Below are 21355 nucleotides of genomic sequence, written 5' to 3' on the forward strand. Positions count from 1 at the left end.
TGGCTGGAGAGAGGAGGAAGGCTGCAAAATTACCTCAGCAGTTATCTGCCCTGCTTGGCCTGCTGTGAGCCCGTCCCAGTGTGCATGGCCACAGCACATGATCCTTCTCACCCAGGCACTCTTCAGGACTGGAGGAGGGGAGCAAGCCTGCTGCGGGCATTTTGGGCAGTGACAGGAGCAGAGCGCTATGGGTGAAAACAGGCGGTTTGGGGGAGTGAGGTTACAGGCTGTTGGGACTTAGTGGAGAATAAGAAATGTGGTTAATGTGATGGTGATGAACATGGGTGAGTAGAGGATGCAAACCCATTAGAAAGCAAGCGTCATTAGTTCCAGTGCTGATTGAACAAGTTCTTTCATTAAGAAAATAAAAAATAGTAGCTGATGCTGATGGATAGCTGTAAAAATATGTAATTAAATCTAATGCTAAGAAAGAAGAAACTTACTGGTCCTCTTATTTTTGTTTTAGACCAGACCTGTTTGATTGGAATGCTGTTGCTTCTCAGCAGTCACCTGTGCAACGATTAGACCATGCATTCAACATAGCCAGGCAACACCTGGGCATAGAGAAACTCCTTGATCCTGAAGGTTAGTAGAAATTATGTTCTTTTCTCTAAGTGGAAAATCAATTTTTCCATGCATTTCATTGTAAATTAATTTGACTTTTTTTCACAAGAATTTAACATTTTGCAAGATAAATCATAAACTGAAGCAAAATCCTTTGTTTATTTATGTTTAATATTACCTTAGTCCTCTATTGAAATAGCATAAGAACTGCCTGCATGTACATGCTCTAAAGCAGTTTTTTTCCAGCTTTGGGGCCAGAGTTTTAACATGCATGCACTGAATTAAAGGTATCTCAATAAGTAGCTGATTTCTGTTTCAAAGATTTAGAGCATCTGCAGCTTTTATATCTTCTGTAAAGATCATGAGTTCAAATTACCTTTTAATATATATCCAAAATGTGTATTCAAACTATAGATACTCATATCTTTAAAATATGTCTTATACATCTTCTGTATATTGAAATTTTATCAGGATGGCATGACTGATATCACTATCACTTAGTCTTACATGTAATAGACTTGCCCATTTTACTTTAACTCTATCTTTTGTACTCCCTTATGCAGTCATGTTTGAAAGTTTCCTTGTTTTTCACATGATCTTTTTAATTTTGTCCATTTCTTTATATTCCCTTCCCTGTTTTCTGCATTTTCCTCAGAGAACATTTATAAAACATTCTTCACTACAAGGCGATGTTGAACAGCTGTTGTATTCCCTTTTTATGTATGCCTTTGTATATATATATACACTGTCTTTTTCCACACCGTGATCCATATGCTATATTTTTATGCAATTTCCTACAGTTCCTAATAGTGGCCTATTAAGCTACTAATAAATGTAGATTTCTATATGTTTGTGCTGTTCTCAGTGGCTCACCTTGTTGTGAGTTTCTGATGGGAAGAACCAGAATTCAACAAAATGTAAAAATGAGTCTAAAACTTAACATCAGGTCTCTTAATGTTTAAATATAGTAGGGTATGTCTCAAGATTGAACTAATAACCTTTTATTCTGTATATTTACCTAGGAGAAATAGATGAAAAAACTGTCTGTTTATGCTGTAGTTGAACATCATAAAGCTCTTTGCTCTGTAACCTTACTGCTTTGTAGAGCGAAAAACTGTTAGAGGAGATGGTTTAATTCAAGATGGTGATGTTTTGCCCTGTGTAGAATTAAAAGAGGAGCATCTCAAGCGGTGCTCACAATTGGAGCAGCAAGTAAGATCTGAGAGTCAAAGATGACAGGGACTTGCCACCTCATAGGTAAAAGCTTTGTGAGCGCCTCCTGAGTGTCTGTCTTGCGTGCAGTCAGATAGTTCCCCTTGTACCAGCAACGTATGGGGTGTCTGTAGTGGCACTTGTGGAAGAAATGCACAGTAAAACCAATACAGGATTGCTTGCTAGTACACTGTCTTTCATCTCTAGAACTGAATTTGTGTGAACCACTGGAGGAGGAACAGGTTTGCTATGTGCTAAAGTATGAGATGCAACTTGTAAGCTCTGAATGAGATTGGAATTGAAAACTGGGTTGCACAACTGAATAGATATAGTCGCAGTCTTTGCTATAATTGGTTGAACTTTCTTCTTAAAATAGATTAGTGAGTAAGTTATTTTCTGTGTACAAAAGTCACTTTTGATTAGACATTTTACTCTGGTTTTGGCAAAGATACTCGCAGTTGTTTAGCCAACAACTGAAAAACTCTCAAACATTGGTGGTTTTCCAAATGTCTGGTGTAATTATTTGCTATTCAGTGTTGTAAATTGTGGTGCTTGCCACCTATTTTTTTTTCCTCTACAAATAAAAAGCTGCAAACTTTTCCAAAGGAAAAGTAAATTCTGTACCTATTTGGAAACATACGAATTTGTGAAACTGTAACAATTTGGTTCATGATAATAAATCTGTTCCTAGATGGAAAAGTAGAATTACTGGTACGTAAGTGAGGAATCTTGTTTGAAGGTTCCAGCATACTACTTCTGTAATTTTACTTGTACATTTATCACCTCTCCTAATTAGATACTCAAATATGTCTTAACAGTGTATTGTGTAACAACACTCTATTCTCTGGATGTTAACAAAAACTGCAAAGTGCTACTGTATTAGAACAAAAAGGGAGTATGCGTTCAGTGGTGAAACATTACTTCAACGTAACTTAAGATTTGTGGAAACAGCACAAATGTAATTTGTGAACACTTTAAAATTTGGTTTTGTTAATTAAATATTTGCTGTCTCGATATTTTGAAAATATTATGTGGAAAAGAAGCCACTATTTAATAAAGCCCTACTTCTCTGCAACCATATATGGTAGTCAAAAAAGAAAGGGTTTGGGTTTTTTCGTTTGTGTTCTGAAGTTACTGATGATTGATACATCTTGAAACAGATGACTACGGAGTCCATCTGAGCAATTACATTTTGAAAAGTAAATATTGTTATTCAGCCAAACATTGGTTTTCTAGATTATATATGAAGTTCGTTTGTTTCTGAGATTGCTTATATTTCAAGTCTGCCCATCAGAAGTAGTCAGTTTGTTTCTGAGGTTGTTGATATCTTAAGTCTGTCCCATGAGCAGCTTTTAAAACATTGTTTCAGAATTTGATCTCCATTTCAGTCACCAAAGTGGTTAAGATATGGACAATGTTTAAGTATTTCCTGTAAAAGCTATGTTGTGTAGGTTAAAACTTTTGTATTTTGATTCATGCAGAGATGATGGTTCTTGTTATTTTCCTCACTTATATTGACTAGTAGGAATGCTTTATTACATCATTTTGGTGGTGAATGGAGTTTTTGGTGGTGAATGGAGTTAAATCCAGTTGGCGGCCGGTCACAAGCGGTGTTCCCCAGGGCTCGGTGTTGGGGCCAGTTCTGTTTAATATCTTTATCAATGATCTGGACGAAGGGATCGAGTGCACTCTCAGTAAGTTTGCAGACGACACCAAGTTGGGTGGGAGTGTTGATCTGCTGGAGGGTAGGCAGGCTCTGCAGAGGGACCTGGACAGGCTGGATCGATGGGCTGAGGTCAATTGTATGAGGTTTAACAAGGCCAAGTGCAAGGTCCTGCACTTGGGCCACAGCAACCCCATGCAATGCTCCAGGCTTGGGGAAGAGTGGCTGGAAAGCTGCCCGGCAGAGAAGGACCTGGGGGTGTTTGTTGACAGCTGCCTGAATATGAGCCAGCAGTGTGCACAGGCGGCCAAGAAAGCCAATGGCATCCTGGCTTGTATCAAAAATAGCGTGGCCAGCAGGACTAGGGAAGTGATTGTGCCCCTGTACTCGGCACTGGTGAGGCCGCACCTCGAATACTGTGTTCAGTTTTGGGCCCCCCACTACAAGAGGGATATTGAGGTACTGGAACGTGTCCAGAGAAGGGCAACGAAGCTGGTGAAGGGTCTGGAGCAGAAGTCTTATGCGGAGCAGCTGAGGGAGCTGGGACTGTTTAGCCTGGAGAAAAGGAGGCTGAGGGGAGACCTTATCGCTCTCTTCAACTACCTGAAAGGAGGTTGTAGAGAGGTGGGTGTCGGTCTCTTCTCCCAGGTAACAAGTGATAGGACAAGAGGAAATGGCCTCAAGTTGCGCCAGGGGAGATTTAGACTGGATATTAGGAAATTTTTCTTCACCGAGAGGGTTGTCAAGCATTGGAACAGGCTGCCCAGGGAAGTGGTGGAGTCGCCATCCCTGGAGGTATTTAAAGGACGTTTGGATGAGGTGCTTAGAGACATGGTGTAGTGGTGGTTTTGGCAGTGTTAGGTTTATGATTGGACTCGATGATCTTAAAGGTCTTTTCCAACCTATATGATTCTGTGATTCTGTGATTCTGTGATCAGCAGTGTATCTTAAGGAAGGCACTTTGTTTTTAAGAAAGTGAACTTAAAGCCTGCCCTAGCAATTGTATTTATACTGATGATGCATGCATCTTAAAACACAGACAAAAACACTAGGCATCTCCTGTAAAAGGCTTCTTCTGTGTCCTTTCATCTTCTTAAGAAATTCTTATTTTATACACAAGTCCTAAAGTAGTTTGACAAAATTGTCTTGTTCCTGTTTTGATGCATTGACTTTGTGCCTTGTCTGTGAAGCTTGATAGTTGTCTTCACAGAGTATGTGACCTTACTAACTTCCTCTTAAAAATAGCAAGCTGTATGTCTTTCTGCTTATAGCTTTCCTCTAAACAAAATTAGCTAAGGAAAGATTGTGATTAATCAGGTGTTATCTGAAGATACTGTGTTTTGATATAAATTCCCAAAATAGGCTACATATGCAGCACAGAATAAATTCAACAGAGCTATTCTGCAATCAGAATGTTCATAATATCAAGGGAAAAAAAGCAAACAAAGCTGTCTGCAAGAATAAGATATGTGGTAGGAGCTTTATTCCATCCTTTTCCCTTTCCTGTTCAGACAGAAGAGGTGAGAAAGCTGACCCCATTCCACAGCAAAAATTTTAAATATATGTTAGCTGTTGGTTCTTTGTTTTGTTGTTGTTTGTTTTTTCCCCCCTGATGTTGAAAAGGTGTGTAGGAAAACATGAGAGAGATTTCCTTCCTCTCTTCTGGTATGAAAAAGCAGTGGAAGATTCAGCTCTATTCTGGATGCAGGAGTTGAAGGTACATTAAGTAAGTTTGCTGATGATACTAAACTAGGAGGAGCTGTGGACTCCCTTGAGGGTAGAGAGGCTTTACAAGAGAGATCTGGATAGACTAGAGAGCTGGACAATCACCAACTGTATGAAATTTAACAAGAGCAAGTGCTGGATTCTGCACCTGGGACAGGGTAATCCTGGTTGTACGTACAATTTGGGGGCCAAGAGGCTGGAGAGCAGCCCCGCGGAAAGAGATCTGGGGGTTTGGGTTGATGGCAAGTGGAATATGAGTCAACAGTGTGCCCTGGCAGCCAAAAGGGCCAAACGTGTTCTGCGGTGCATCAAGCACAGAATAGTTAGCTGGTTGAGGGAGGTGATTGTCCCACCCTACACTGCACTGGTGTGGCCCCACCTCGAGTACTGTGTGCAATTTTGGGAGCCTCAATATAAGAAGGACATCAAACTATTAGGGTGTGTCTAGAGGAGGGTGACCAAGATGGTGAAGGGCCTCGAGGGCAAGACTTAAGAGGAGCAGCTGAGGTCACTTGGTTTGTTCAGCTTGGAGAAGAGAAGGCTGAGAGGTGACCTCATCGCAGTCTACAGCTTCCTCAAGGGGGGCAGCAGAGGGGGAAGTGCTGATCTCCTCCCTCTGGTGACCAGCGATAGGACACGAGGAAATGGAATGAAGCTGCGTCAGGCGAAGTTCAGACTGGACATTAGGAAAAGGTTCTTCACTGAGACGGTCACTGGAACAGGCTTCCCAGGGAAGTGGTCACGGCACTAAGCCTGTCAGAGTTCAAGGAGTGTCTGGATGACATTCTTAGTTACATGGTTTAGTTTTAGGTAGTCCCGTGAGGAGCAGGGAGTGGGACTCAGTGATCCTTATGGGTCCCTTCCAGCTCAAGATATTCTATGATCTTTTTGATTGAATCTTGCCAGGCTTATATGTCTATCTGGTGTTCACTACTGTAGTGTATGAAAGATAACAAGGGAAAAAATAAGAAGGTGGGGGGGAAATTGATGGAAGGTAGAAAGTGTTATTTAGAAGAAAGTTAATAAAGACCTAGAGATTAGTGGGCAGGATTCAAAAGGAAAAAAGTGTTTGCAAATTGAACTTTTTAGGCCAAAGTATGCCTACATAACTCACAGTGACCTTTTGTTATAAGACATTTATGATTATGCAGCTAAGATGCTTTAAATCTTGATAATGCTCTCTGTGATCCTTTCAAAGAAAAAATAGTTATTTTCCTTTGGTTGTTCAAATTACTATTTGTCAGCTTCCAGTCATGTCTCATTCAACTCAAAATACCATACAATGAACATTACCAAACCCAGGTCATTTTAATAGTGATTTTTGTTCAGATTTGAATGGCAAAGCTAGTATGTGGAAAAATTCTACTACAGTAATGTATATTTTTTAATGTTATTTATTATCTTTTTCTTTTCTTTTTTTTTTTTTTATTTTTTTAAAGACCATTAGTCTTGGTACAACTAAGGAAAATGTTCAACAGGTTTTTCACACCTTTGTGATTACTATTTTGGTATTCTGAATGTCAATTTGAGTTGCTGACTTTTGAAAAGATTTTGCTTGATTGTTTTCAATGTAAATAACTCAGGTTATTAGTCTCTGACTGCTCTCTTGAATTTAGAGTATTTTAGGCATAAATAATATAACCCTCTGAACGGTTTTATTTTAAAAATTATAAACTTGAAGTTTTCAGCTCCCTACATTCCTCACTCATTATTCTAAGCTATTGTTATGCACGGGGAATGAGTAGTGACAGAGATATTTGCTGTCTTTGTTGGTATGGGTTCACTTTAGCTAATTTCAGCAAAAGACTGAAAATATCTTAAGTGAATTACTAATGATGACATTAGTAATTATAACTCATATATATGAAAGTTGGAACAATTGATCAAGCTGTTAAGGTTAGTCTGTATCTTTTAATGACATCTAATTATCCATACCCGTGGTTACATCTGCTAGTAGTTAACTGATTCTTCATGATCATTTTATCTGTATTGCAGTTCTGGAGGAACATGATTCCAGTCATCACATACAAACTTCAGAAAATACACTAAAGGCTACTATGTTCCTTGTTGTGTGTCCAATTTTTCATGAGTATCTTTTTAAATATCACCAAGCAAGGAACAGGACAACCAAACAGCAACAGATGTGTTATGGTCAGCAACAGGTAGTTACATGTTATGGCTGTATACTGAGTTTTACTTTTTACTTTGGGGTAAAACACACATGCCATATAGGAGCAGAAGGATCTTTTGAGGAACAGTAGGAAATGCTCTCTCAGAAACTGAATCTGGGAATACATGTGAACTGTGTCCTCTTTCCCCAACCCTCTTTCAACAACCGAGTCTGAGTGTGGTAGCAGCGGCAGCAGCAGCAGGAGATGAAGTGTCTATGTGCTCCCTTCTAGCAATAAACATCTGATTTCTGGTTTAATGAACTTGTCCCTGCTGTCATTTTTCTGGGTCTTGTGCTTGTTTGTGCTAGCCTGACAATAAATAGACTGCGAAGTTCTATAATGGCATTTCTGCTGTCCTTTTTAGGTGAAGTAATTATCCAGTTTCTTATACTTTACTGTGTAGCCTGATAAAAACCTCGTTTAATCCATCCCAGTCACATTTTCCATATTTTTCCTTAATTTGCACTGATGACATGAGGTTTTGGCACCATTATTAAGTGATAATGAGACTCAGACAGTTTTCCATTTGATAACTTTTTTGTTTGATCTTGACTTTGCATACTTCTGTATCTCAACAGTAATGGATTCTGCCATACCTGTAGCACAGAGAAGAGGGGAAAAAACTGTCAGCATTGTAGTTCATGAAGTTGTTAACCCTGTCTGTACCCAGTAGCTGTATACAGTGATAAGGCTGTTTTTCAGTTCATTTTATTGCCCTTGCTGGTAAGGCTCATGTCAAGGGAGTATGAGAAGATATTTGTTTTCTGTCATGCCCTAAAGTTTAGAAATGTTTTGCCTAGTACAGGGTCAGTGTGTGGAATTTTTTTTTTTTTCTTTTTAAAGGTGGGGGGAGACAAGTCACAAGAGCTATGTGTGATATTGTGCTGCTGAGAATAGTCAAGGAAAATGCTGGATCAAGCTTAGAAATCATTATTTCAGTTGCACAAAAACCTTGTAACGGTTAGAAAATAAATAAAAAAGGATTGTTTTTTCAGGCTCCTTTTCATTCTCAAATCCTGGAATACTTTTGATTAAATAAGAGGAAAGTCTACAGGATTCACAATAATAGAGAAGTTAATTGTTGTAGGATGTTATTACTGGACTTTACCCATAAATATTTGGACAGCTTTAGGTCTTGAGCTGCCTTTTAAATGAATGCCACCGGCTTGGTACCAGCAGTAAATTTTCAGTTGGGAAACTGTCAATGTGTCTGGTGTCTGTTACACAGTTATTTAGGAAAACAAATGCAGATCTGCAGGGGTCTTCAGTCCTATTGCTAATTTAATGATTTTTCAAGTTAACAGATTGCTGGATATGTTATTTATTTTAGTCATATCTTTAGTGACAACAGAAGACTGTTTGAGAACTGTCTTTGTATATTTGCTGGTCTGAATATTCAATATTCTGTCAGTATTTGAACCTGTGTATATAAGCTAGGTAATGCAAAGCAAAAATTCTTTTTCTGAGGGTCAGAAAAATTTACATTAATAATAAGTCATCAGTTATATATATTTTAATACCTAATTTCTGGGTTGCTTTTGCTTCTATTTCAAAAGTAACAATATAAAATACAGTGTAAATATATACTTACATAAACTATCAAAGCCATTGTATCTAATTTGTGTTTCCTGAGCACTATCACCTGCCCTTTTGAGGTATTGTGCAGCTGTGCATTTTGAGTGTTTCTGTGGAATGTATGATTAGTGGATGGTTTTGGTTCAGACACTGACTTCTAAAATTATGTCCTATATCAAGCTAGTCAGTGAGCAGTTATTAGCTCTTAGCAGTACTGTTCAAAACAAGAAAAAGATAAATCCCTTAAAAGGAATTAAGAACTCCTAATCATGTCCCCTCTCCCTGCTGTTTTTATTTGAGTCTTAAAATTCTCCTTTTCTAAAAAAATACAGGAAAATGTGTTGAATTACTCTCTTCAAGTCTTTTTCATGTTCTGGCATATGAATTCTGCTTATCTCTAAGCATTCCTTGTACTGGAACTACGTATAGCAGGGGTGGACTTGCATTAGCATCGTTGACGTGTTGAAGTACAACAGTAAAAACACAAACCCTTTAACTATTGCTTTACTGTTTGTCAGTACAAATTGCAGCTCTAAGTGCTGGATATGTCATCATGCCATATCTTGTATCTTGTCTTTAGTTTGTAACACGGCTCTGAAACACAGAGCAAGTGAAGGGCTATGGAAATACCTTCAAAAATAATGGTGAAAGTATGCAATTTATTGGCTGTGTAGCGCAATAGGTAAACTTTTATCTGAATGAATTTGTAATACAAACAGGTTTTTCAAGTGGTTGCTAGTTTGATCTATGTTCTTGTTGTAACATTTTACTTTACAGTTCCTTTTGAGAAATACTTGCCCCCAAAATTAAACTGCATTTCTAATTGTCGTATTGATAAGATGAAAGTCCTGCTTTTTCTTTGCAGTCTCAAGCAAATAGAAATAGTCAGCAAAAATAGTAAATTCACTAGCCTTCATCTAAAACAACTTTCTCTTCCATATCTATGAATAGCTTTATTACTGCCTCATTGACCTGTGAGCAATTTAATTATCAAGAGACTACTTGACAGTCAGTAACATTTACAGGTTTTTGTGGAAATAAATTGCTTGAAGGCTGCTGCATTAAGAGACTCAAGGACAAAACAGACCCTTCCTCTTATCAGTGGGAAAACTTACAATAACTGGGATTTAATTGAGAGCAGGGCACATACGTTACAAAAGAAATTATAAGTTTTTCTATCACAATGGATTTGCAGATTATTATATCATTTGAAATACTGAACTTGAATTATAAAGAGCTCTGTAGTAACTTTGCATTGTAGGTAGTTCAGCAACAGTGAGACATATGGATCAGTATACAGAAGGTCTGAAACTGTTTGGAATGTAGAACAGATTGTGTGATACTTCTCAACAGCTTATTCTAGCAAAAGGAGTTGAACAGGTTTCCTCAGTGTTTAGGCTGTGAATCTGACTCCGAGTCACTCAGTCTCTTTTTGAACATGTAGAAGATAAGCATCTCGGTAATATCAGTGTAGGCAAGATGTAAAAATAAACAATTCCTTGTTGTCCAAAATATTCCATATTTTCTTTCAATAGTGAAGACTATTATCTTTCACCCTGAGAGGAAAAAGTAAGCTATTATATTTCCAATATGTAAGCCAGCACAGAAGACCTTTGCAGAGAAAGTCAAATTCAGAGGTTTTCTGGTATGCTACTTGGGGAGAAATTGTATATGGTATCTGGTGACACCACTAACAGTTCAAACTTCTAAAAATGATATCCATTACTTCTATTAGCAAGCAATGGAGCTTTCTGAAGTCTTATAGTCTGAAATATTTACATCTGATCATCATTTTCATTAAAAAATAAAAAATTAAGGAAAAAAAAGAAGAGTGGGGGGAAGATTTGGGAATGTTATTTCCTTGTTGTATTTTTTACAAAGATTCATTCTTAAAGGTAATGATGTTAAGGAATACCAGATGATCTTAAAGCAGTCAAAAGGCCTTGTATATGAAATAAGAATGAAGACTGTAAAAGAATACACGTGTGCTTGTATCTGCTTTGACCGAGTAAGGAGCTCTGTGTATGTTCTAAAGGGCCACAGACCTCTGTTGCCTTGTCATCAGTAATGTTATCTCCCTGTTTTAATGAAGCCCAGAGCACATGGTAATGGAAAATGCATTGGAGCTGACAGTACACTACGGAGTAATCTCGACATTATGAAATGTACTCGGTTGAGTGTGTTTCTCAGCTGAAATGGATCAAGGGATCTTTAACACTGTGAATGTTTTTTCTATGTGTCCTGTTGTTGCTCTGCTTCAAGTGTGTTCTGTGAATAAGAATATTTTATCTATGACCTCAGCATATGTGTCACATAAAAGCACATATGCCATCTTTTGAACTTCCAGTAATGCTTTTCTGTTGAAAGCAAGGAAAATAAGAACTGTTGCAAAGAGCCATGTGGTAGGAAAACACATGTAAACAAAATTTGTTAGCCAGAACTTAAAAGGTTTTTCTCCTCTACAGATATATTTTTTACAGCATTGGAGATCACATAAAACAATAGTTATTAACTGGTTTATCGTGCATCAAATAGAAATGGGAAAATAGTCCTTTTCCTGAGGACCTTCTGACAAAGAAGAAGGTTTGCTTCTGTGCATATAAATAAAAAGATTTTTAAATTTAGTTGTTCTTCCCTTGGTCTAAATTTTTTCTTCTCTGTTAAGAAAGGAACAACCACTGATTTTTGTGATTGCTAGAAATTATGGAGAGGCAAGACTCAAGGGATACACAGGAGTTTTGGAGATCATGTAGATTTTATGAACAGAAGTAACTATTAGAAGGAAGAGGACTTAACAAACCTTTTAACTAGGGCATAATGGTTTTCTGTAGGATATATCTTAAAATTTTGTCCACCCTTGCACATGTGTATGATATATATATATATATAAATTCTACTACTAAATGCACAATCCAGCAAGAGCAAAGATAAACTAAAAAATTAAGAAAGCAAGCTCAGGGTATAACAGGAGTTTGGATGCTAAGTGCATGTCTTATTGCCCTGTTAATAGCTGACTAAATACTTCTATAGGATCATAGTAACACAAATAATGTAAAATCTAAATAAAGTGTGTATATTTTTCCATTGATGTCTTGATAAGTCTAAATGCATAAGACAAAGAAATGAGAACTGCATTAAAATACATGAAGAATCTAACAGCAGTGATACCTATAAAATGTCTTACATTTTATAAATAAAAGTAGGGGTAGTATTAATATAATGAACAGAGAATAGGTATCCTCATATTTACAGATGATCATCATATTCACCTTGGATTTTTAATGATGGTATAATTCAGTGGCATACCACTACACATTTCTGTAAAACTATGTCATATCTTTGTAGCAATGTTATTCTTTAAATTGGTAAGCTTCAGTGACCGCAGTTACTGTTCTTCATATGATGCTGAGAACACTGTGAATGAGGTACTGTAAAGACTTCCCTCACTTCTTACCTAGATATTCTGTCTAGCTGCTTCCAAGGTGAGAAGGAGCAGAGCAAATCTGTGCTGTTGAGCTGCCACAGGAATTGGGGTAGGAGGGAGAGATGGGCAGCAATATCAGTCTGCAGACTAGAACCTGGTGGTGAAACTGGGTGTTGCAGGTACTCCAAAGAACACACAGGTGTTTGCACCATGAGCCTGTTTTTTGACAAATTTTTCTTTTTTCAATTTTGTGGATTTAGCACACTTTACCACCTCATACCCCCAAGCACACGCACACACATCAAAACCGGAGATATTCTAAATACTCTTTTTCTTGACTTCAAAATGCTACTTCTAAAGGTAGCCTCCTGGTCCTGCTTAAGCAGACCATATCCCTCCCTAGTGCATGGTCCTTCAGCTACCTGTGGATTTACAATTCTCCATCTTGCTTTGGTTTTGGTTTTGTTTTTGTTTTTCTGAGTTCTTTATAAATGTTTGGGTCTATATTAATATTCTGCAGTCACAGTGCCTCAGAACTGTCTGTCAAATTGTAATCATTAGTCTGCTCTGACAAATAATCACATAGGTTTCCTTGTTGCTCTATCACATTATTTTCTCTATCACATTATTTTCTGTTCATCATTACTAATGCTGTGTTTTAGCACTGTTTTTTCAAATAAATAATTTCTCTACGTGTGTTAAAATATTCATCCAGGTTCAATCTTGTGTTATTTCCTTCCCAAATTTCTCATGTGTTATAATTGCTTATATACTGTGTCTTCTGCTGGGACTTGCTATGCCCCTAATCCATGCTTTAAGCTAAAATGCATTACGTTTGGTTTTAGCATGCTTTTTTTAAAACTGTACTTTAAAAAAAAAAAAAAAACTGTAAAATTTTTTTAACTCTGTAATTTGATGAATTAAGCCCTTTGGAATTGTGCGCGTAGTTCTTGGTTGCTCAAAATAATCACTAATGGAACACAACTGAGAATAGGTCAATTAGAACAGACTTATGTTGTCTGATGCACCAAGACAGAGAAAGAAATAAGTATATACTGGTCTTGAAATCACAAAGGAAGAAGGGGGCTTATTTAGGGGAAAGCTCAACATATAGTCTGACAAGTTTCTGGTGGTGCATAGCAATGCATATATCTTTATTGGATATTTGGTCACATGGTAATTTAAAAATATATGAAAGCACTGTAGTTGCTCAGCCAACAAAAAGTCTATATTAGATTTTAAATAGATTTCACTTGAAGGAAGGAAATTTATCTGTTAGAACAGGTTTTAAGCTACTTATTGTAACTAAAGAGTAGTTTTTCCAACTAAGAATAGACCCAGATCAAAATACTCTGCTTTGATCTTAGAATCGCAGTTCCTACAATAATATTCCATAACCTGTACTTTCAGCATTGTAATACATGTACAAATATATGTAAAATTAAAAAAAGACTTTCTGAAAATAGAGATCGTTCATGTAAAGAGTTGTAGAGTATGGGAGATGACACTTGGAGGTTAATACTCCATAAAAAATCTAGAGGAGGACTTTTGCTTAAAATTAATAAAAAAACCTATTGGGTATCTTCATATCCTTCAGTTTTTTGATAACTGAAAGAATTTGCTCTATTTAGAAAACCCATAAGCAACTTGGGATATTCCACTGCAAAGGTATGACTATCTGCCTGTCTATTAATATTGATTTGAAAAGCTGCTAAAGAGATTACCTAACTTAAGAGAAAAACTCATACAGGCATCTTGAGATTTCTGGATTTTTAATTTGGTCACAAACAGAAGGATGATTAAGATGTTGACTTGCTAGGAATGAATAATGTTAATTGGTGATAAGTTTGTTTAAAATCTCTGGATTTGAAATAGAATAGGAGAGAAGGAGTGTTAATGACTTAGACTCCCTTTGAGGAACACTATTCCCACTAACCCTCCAAATACAATAGAGCACAGTTTCAGCCACACAAGAATTAACCACTTCCTAAAACCTGGTAGTAGGTCAGAAGTTTGAGTCAAGTTAGCCAGTGTGTTGAGCCTTGTACCAGGAACAAAACATTTACTTATGTACAGAAATAGACTGCTTAAAGGTGAATACCACATAAAGATAGTTCTTTCCAGGTTGTGATTGGAAGTTCTGAGTGTTTTGGTTTTGCTACACCAATTTAAAAAATAATTAAAAAGTAAAAAAAAAAAAAAGGCGAGGCATAATTTTGCTAATGCAGCAGCAGCATGCATATGCTTTTTATTTAAACTCGTGGTAATATCCTGCTGTATCCTTTTAGACATGCATACAAAGGTGCACACACAAAAGCCTTTTTTCAGAATTTCCCATGAAACTGTAAGGCAAAATCAGTGATTTCTGTCCAGTATCCCAGATTTTTCTCTGGTGCTTCATTTGTATACTTACTTTCTTGTCTGTGTGAAAGTTAACTGCCTGAGTGTGGGGAATGTATTAGACTCCATAAGGCAGAATCCAAGCTCTATGATTCTGAAATTCCAATTTTGTACATTGAAGGAAATAATAAATTTTAAGAACATAGTTAAGATGGTGGACTAATCATTGTTTTAATCCTGCCTCTTAAGCTTATGATTTTAAGTTGTGGGATTTCTTGTTTCACTGGTGAATTCTTTGTAGCTTCTGTTACGCTACTTCTCATGCTGAAGAATGTTTGATAAGGGGACAAGAATGGGTTGATGACAGATTGTGGAATATTTTAATGAGAAATAAGATTTCACAATGGCAGAGAAGGAGAGAGACAGAAATGCTGACAATTACTGGAAATAACTTTAGGAGCGAGAAGAACCTGGGTAAAATTTATTACCAAGAAAATATTAATAGTAACATCTAAATTTTTTTATTTGGTTGTATTTTTTTACATCAAAACTGTCTGTAGTGAAAATAGACTTTAACCTGTTTAAAAGTCCTATCAGTGACTGGTAATGAAGTGGTGTAGTTCTAAAAGTTCCCTTCAGCTGAAAAACTTTTAATACTGTGAAAGTTTAATTCTTTTCTAGATTACAGACTGCCTCAACATGCTAAAAAAGGAGAGAGAAAGATTAGCAAAGAATTTTTTACTGCAGAATAGGAAAGATTCTATCCAATAAAGGAAATCTGAATATTTGCATGCTTCTTTCTTTATTCTGTCTCTCTTCTATGGGCCAGATCTGAGAACCTTATTATTTGAAGAAAGTGAGTTTTTAAACAGTCAAAAATAATTTTCTGCATTTCAGTACAGAAGAGATGGCAAAGGTTGCCTTGAATTTAAAATTCTCCAAAGGACTGAGAAAAAAGGATTTCTTAAATTTACTTAGGGCATGAATAGTGTGACAATTGCAAGGACTGCCAGTTGGAATAACACCCAGTAAAAGTGTCTTTTGTTATTAAAACTTTTTGAGTTAAACATCACATTAAATGTGTAGTGGCCCCTGGGCTTGAACTTCAATGCAGTAGTTTTTCTTAAGCTATAGAAATTATAGCAGTTTTGTGAAATGGAGGCGATACTGTCTGATTATGCAGGGTTATAACAATAATAAAACCATCACTTAATGTTAGGATGTGTACAGAACTTTCTCTTTTAGAAAGTAATGAAATAATTCTCTCCAAAGTAATGAAACAATGTGCTAGACCTGATAATTTCAATTGCTCATTCCCTGTGGAAACTTTTTCTAGTTTTAATAAGGCAGTTACTTTGGAGATGTTGTGTCAGCCAGGAAAACAAATTCTGTGCGGGATGCATGACAAAAGTGATCATTTGATTCAGCTATTGTTTTTAAGCAGGTCTTGTCCTGTAGGAGAAGTCGCTCCTATCTGCAACAGCCTACCTACTCTTGTGAAGTAAAGAAATCCAAAGACGTGCGATAAGTTGATAAAACCTGTAAGCCATGGCCTCCGCAGTTAAAAAGACAGAGGCTTTCAGTATAAAAGACAAATGCTGGTTCTTGTGTTTTGTTTGGGAGCAGAGGAAAAGGAGGAATTCGTTCCAATTTGCGTTATCATTTAATTCCCATGCAGAGAGGGAGGTTGCACAGCCTCTATTTACTGTAAAGAAACATTCATTGTTTGACTAAACCATCTTGCAATGAAGGGTATTTCTGGGTGCAGCCATGCTAATAATCTGGTTTGTTTGCTGTGCAAGGCCCACTGGAAAGGAATAAGATTTTGTTCTTTCATTGGCAGGTAAATAGAAAGGTGATAATTTCTGCTGAAATACACTAATTTATCTTTACAATCAAACTGCCTTTGTGTTTTCCAGTTATGAAAATGCTGATAATTGTCATAGCCAGAAAAAGTCTCATGTGCCTTAGGGGAGTTATTTTATGAAATCATAGTAAGTCATTGTACCCCAAGTGGAAATGCTGGACTTTCTCATTCTGGTGCTTGTTATCAGAAGGTCATCTGAAACACATTTATCCACGAGGTGGTGGAAGAAACAAATTTGAGTTGAAGCCTCTGGAAAATAAATGGAAGAAAGAAATTCATATGAATCTTTTGGATAGAATTAATGTAAGTTACCTTTAATCTGTAGACCAGAATTTGCAATCTGACCTGGTTTCTTAAACTCTATAGTCAGAGAAGATCCAAATTTTTGAGTCATCTAGGGTGGATGTTTTCTTTAGGATGAGATGGATCACGTCCTAAAGGTAGATAACTACTTTGAATGGATAAGTTCTGGTTTTGGACCTGACTCTGAGTGAGTCTAAACTCATTCATGTGCCTAAGTCTAACTTTGTGAGATGTATCCCAGCCTTTAAGCATGGCTGTCTTGAGATAAAAATTTCTAAAAAGACCCTAAGAGCTCCAGTTCCCTCTGTAGTGATTTTCATCTTTAGCTGACATTCTTCCATAACAAGGCAATGTATCTAAAGCTTTAATTAATTTCCTTAGCATCTCAGTGTGTCTGTGTTAATCCTGCAGACAAGACTTTCTGGGCACTGTAATGGCTTTCCTGTACAGAAATCTGATCAGAAAAAATACTTGAAAGAGGAATTTCCTTTTTCCATACAATGAGTATTATTTTCTACTGATTCCAAAGAGAACACATGGTAATGATTGAAATGATTGAATCTAGAAAGAGAAAAAAGAATCACGTATCCTCAGGCAGTTCTTGCATTCTTAAGATACTGAAATGAAAGTGTATGGAAGGCAGGACTACAAGAGAAATTTGCTTAGTTTTTCTCAATTCTTTTCCAAATTTTTCTAGCTTTGAGGTTCACTGTTAAAAGAGGAAGAAGCCATATTGTCATATCTTCATAGAAGATGGTGGGTTTATTAATTTTCTGGTATTTCTGGGGATTATTTGCTTTGCAAATAAGGCAAAAGCTGTTTCTAAAATTACTGTAAAACTCTCATCTATTGTTGTGGATAATTTTCAGTGGCTTCGTTTAAACAATCTAGTTTGAAAAACCTTGGTTCAGTCAGAGAAGTCAAAGTTCAGATAGGATTTATGGAAAGTTCTGAGGCATTTGAATGGCAAATGGCAGTCACTGATAGGGCACTTGCAAAAAAAGTGAATAAATACATTAAAGAATAAAGGAACAAGGCTTTGGGAGATCATACTTTCTCTGTTTTCCTCTCATCTTTTCTTTCATTTCCATCTATTAGTTTTCAAAGTGATGGCTTAATGAGCAGTGGCTTTCATGGTAGTTACTTTCTGGATGCTAGGTGGAAAGAAACAGCCCCAAATGAATGCTTTCTCTTCACAAAAAAATTATAACTTGTATTTGCTTTTTGGTAGATACTGGAAGTAACCATTTTATGAATACCATGAAAACAGGATAATTTCTGTCACAGCTTTCAGCTGGTATCCAACCAAGAGAGAGACATTCATTGTTGGAGTGGTCATAGAATTACTTCCAAAGAAGGTTTTTTGGAACTTAAGTTTTTCTGATTTCTTTATAGTTTGCTGCAATTTTTCAGGAGAGTTGTTTTCTTTTGTATAGTGTCTTGCAGTAAGCAGGCTGTAGATTATCTTCTGGTAGTTCTGATTGCTCTGCTTATCATAAAATTTACTGTTACAGTATTGAGTGCAACAGTATAGAGAGATAGTCAGGAAGGTTGTTGCGAATTAGTGAAGAGGTTTATGTCGTTAATGTGTATTAAACTCTCTGTGGATAATATTTTTGAGATGTGACCTTTAGGCATTACTCTGCCAAACAGTTGAAGTGGCTACATAAAAAATCAACCTGAAATGGGAAGAAACTACTTGAGCCATAACCAAAGCAATTCTCTGAATGTGAACTGTGTGTGTGTGTGTGACTTAAGGAGTAAACTGAAGTGTTGGTTGGGTTTTTTTTAGTAGCCCACATGTTAAAAGGATACAGTGATAAGCAGAGACAAAACAGTGTGAATCAGTTGTAGTGCTTGAAATAAACTGACTTTGGAGCAAACGGACTGATACTCCTGAAACTACTTCTTAGTCACTGAGCAGCAAGGGAATAAAGCTTGCATGCATTGGTAATGAGCAAGGATAACTGCTCTCTGAAATGTTCTCCAACCGTTTTTTCCCCTTCATGAAAACGGTACTTGTTTGCATTCTGGAAATGTCCTTTTCCTTAAATAAATAGGAAACTTTCAAGAATTTTCTAAAAAGTTATAAATATTTAATATTTCTACTCTAATACTTTGCCATGATTAAGATTTCAGCATTGGAACCAAAGGTGTCTCTGGTAACAAAGTTACTTAAATATAACGGTGGCTTAAATATAAATACTTGTATCAATGGGAACAATGGAATACCATCGATCATGTTGAATTTGAATATATTAAGGCCATGCAAAGTGGTTCTTGGCATTTTTTTTGCGAAGCCTGCATGCTGCTCTGAACTTGATGAAAAATTGCTTCTGCTTTTGAGTATTTGCTGTATGGCTTCTTCAGGAATCACTGTCTAATGATATCTAAAAAAATTCAAGTTTCTACATTAGTCACTGTTATAATACTTACACAATTTAAATGAGATGAATTGAAATCCCTTATTAGTATAATGTTGTTTTGCTGTGACAGCCTCCCTGACTTCCTCACAACCACACAAGTCATGACTCTGTCTTCAGAGCTGCAGTAGCAAAACCAGTCGTCAGTGATCTGCCTTCCTGCATGGTTGTATAGCATTGGTCATGCTCAATACAAGACAGTTAAAGCTATTGGAGACTGTAATTTACTGCCCTTTTCCTTAATTATACCAGCCAGGAATCATCATGGGTCCTGTCTGTTCTCCATGGTCAGATTTCATGTGTAAATGCACCCTTGTCATCTCGTGACATGCAGTCAGACTGTGGCCAGAGTATATTCCTGGACCCAGATGCTGAAAAGCAGCCAGGGGATTAAAAATTTTGCAAACAGCAATCACTCAGTTCTGGAAAATATGGGATTGAAAATTACACTAAATGTTGGAGGAAAAAAAAAACAACAGGCAAATTGGCCACCTTTCAGCAACCAATGTGTGTGGGGAGCAAACATAGACAAGGCGCACCTCTGAATATGTCTTAAAATAATGATGTTTAAAGTTATTGCTGTATAGAAAGGTGCCCTTCTAATTAGAAGGAATAACTCTGTGAAGGAAAGCGTAGAAAGTGACTGAAACAGTTCCTGGTTTGTTTGCATGCAAATTTCATTGTGTTTAAGCACAAAACTTACAAAACTTTTGGGAATGACTTAAGTGTGTCAGAAAACTTAGACTGCCAATTTTAATTATGCAAATGAAGGTAGAAGGAATAGTTTTCAGGACTAATATGGCCTTTGCAGTAGAGGTTCTATATGATAAAGAAATCTAATTTAATTCTCATAACTAATTCTTAATAATTGCTAGCTCATATCATAAAAATCCTTATATTTGTTTGGCAGTTTCAGAACTCACAGACAATAAATCTGAAGTTTATAAAAATATTTTGAAAAAGAGTAGCTTCTATTTTAAGTTTCTGCTTGTATTTTAATTTACCTCAACTGAAATCTAACTATGATGTCAATTAACTTGAGTCAACCATAGAGTCATTCTTGGTGGGTTGAACTAGACCTGACCAAATGGATTGACTGCAGGTGTCAACGTGTTGGTAGCTGAGGTAGGGAGGGGAGACTGCAGGGGTGGCTTCTGTGAGAAGAGATGGGGCTGCAATGTGATGGACACAGTTGGTTCCAGTCGGCTCCATAACGGACCCATCACAGGACACAGCTGAGCCCATCAGCCATGTCGGTGGCACCTATGTGAAAACAGTTAAGAAGGGGCAGAAAACACCGAAGGGGAGCAAACAGGGTAGAGGAGGGAACAACAAAGTCAGAGGAATAGCAGCTGCTCCATGGCAGAGCAGGTACATCCCTGAAGGGACTGCAGCCTGTGGAGGATGGAGCATAGGAAAAGAGTGAGAAGGAAGGAGCAGCAGAAGGAAGAGTGAGAAACAAGGAGTGGCAGAGAGAAACCACTAAGCACTGACCCTGGCATCATGCAGTCCTCCTCCTTGCCTTGCTGACGGGACTGAGTGTAACTTGTGGCAACAGCAAGGGAGGAGAGGTGTCTGGAATGCAGAAATAGAGACTAGGAAGGGGGGGAGGCGAGGCAAGGTGTTTGAAGGGAAGTGAGCCTGGAAGTGAAGTTGGGTTTGGCAAAGGAGAAGGAAAGGTGTTTTTCCCTAAGTTTTTAAATGTTATCTTTTGTTTCCCAATACTTGAATCAGTATTTAAATTTAGGTTTTGTTAATTGGCAATAAATGAACTTACCCCCTAAGTTGAGTCTGTTTTGCCCGCAGCAGTAACTGATGAGTAATTTCCCTGTCTCTATTTTGACCCCTGAGTTTTCTCACTCTTGTTTTTCCTGTTTTCTCCCTTGTCCTGTGGGGAGCAAGCGAGCTTCTGGATGGGGCTTGGTTGCTAGCCAGGGTCAACCCACAACACGCAAACATATTAAATGGAACTAAGCACAAATGTAATCCAAATCAAAATAAATGTCAGTTGATGCTCTGTCCTTGACTCTTCTTTTTTGAACTGTTTCACTGTGCAGATGATAATCCAAGATTTCCTTGGCCTCTAAA

General features: G+C 37.2%; 1 protein-coding gene across 6 annotated transcripts in view; it reads left to right on the forward strand.

The window, feature by feature from the left end:
- Nucleotides 1-21355, forward strand: part of DMD (dystrophin) — a 1157417-nt gene that overhangs the window by 249667 nt on the left and 886395 nt on the right. For all 6 annotated transcript variants that reach the window (XM_075520648.1, XM_075520634.1, XM_075520658.1 and 3 more), the window contains exon 7: nucleotides 467-585. In XM_075520648.1, the coding sequence (XP_075376763.1) occupies nucleotides 467-585 (119 nt within the window). The remainder of the gene's footprint in view (nucleotides 1-466; nucleotides 586-21355) is intronic.

This window comes from Mycteria americana, chromosome 1, assembly GCF_035582795.1.
Source record: "Mycteria americana isolate JAX WOST 10 ecotype Jacksonville Zoo and Gardens chromosome 1, USCA_MyAme_1.0, whole genome shotgun sequence".
Classification (NCBI taxonomy): domain Eukaryota; kingdom Metazoa; phylum Chordata; class Aves; order Ciconiiformes; family Ciconiidae; genus Mycteria; species Mycteria americana.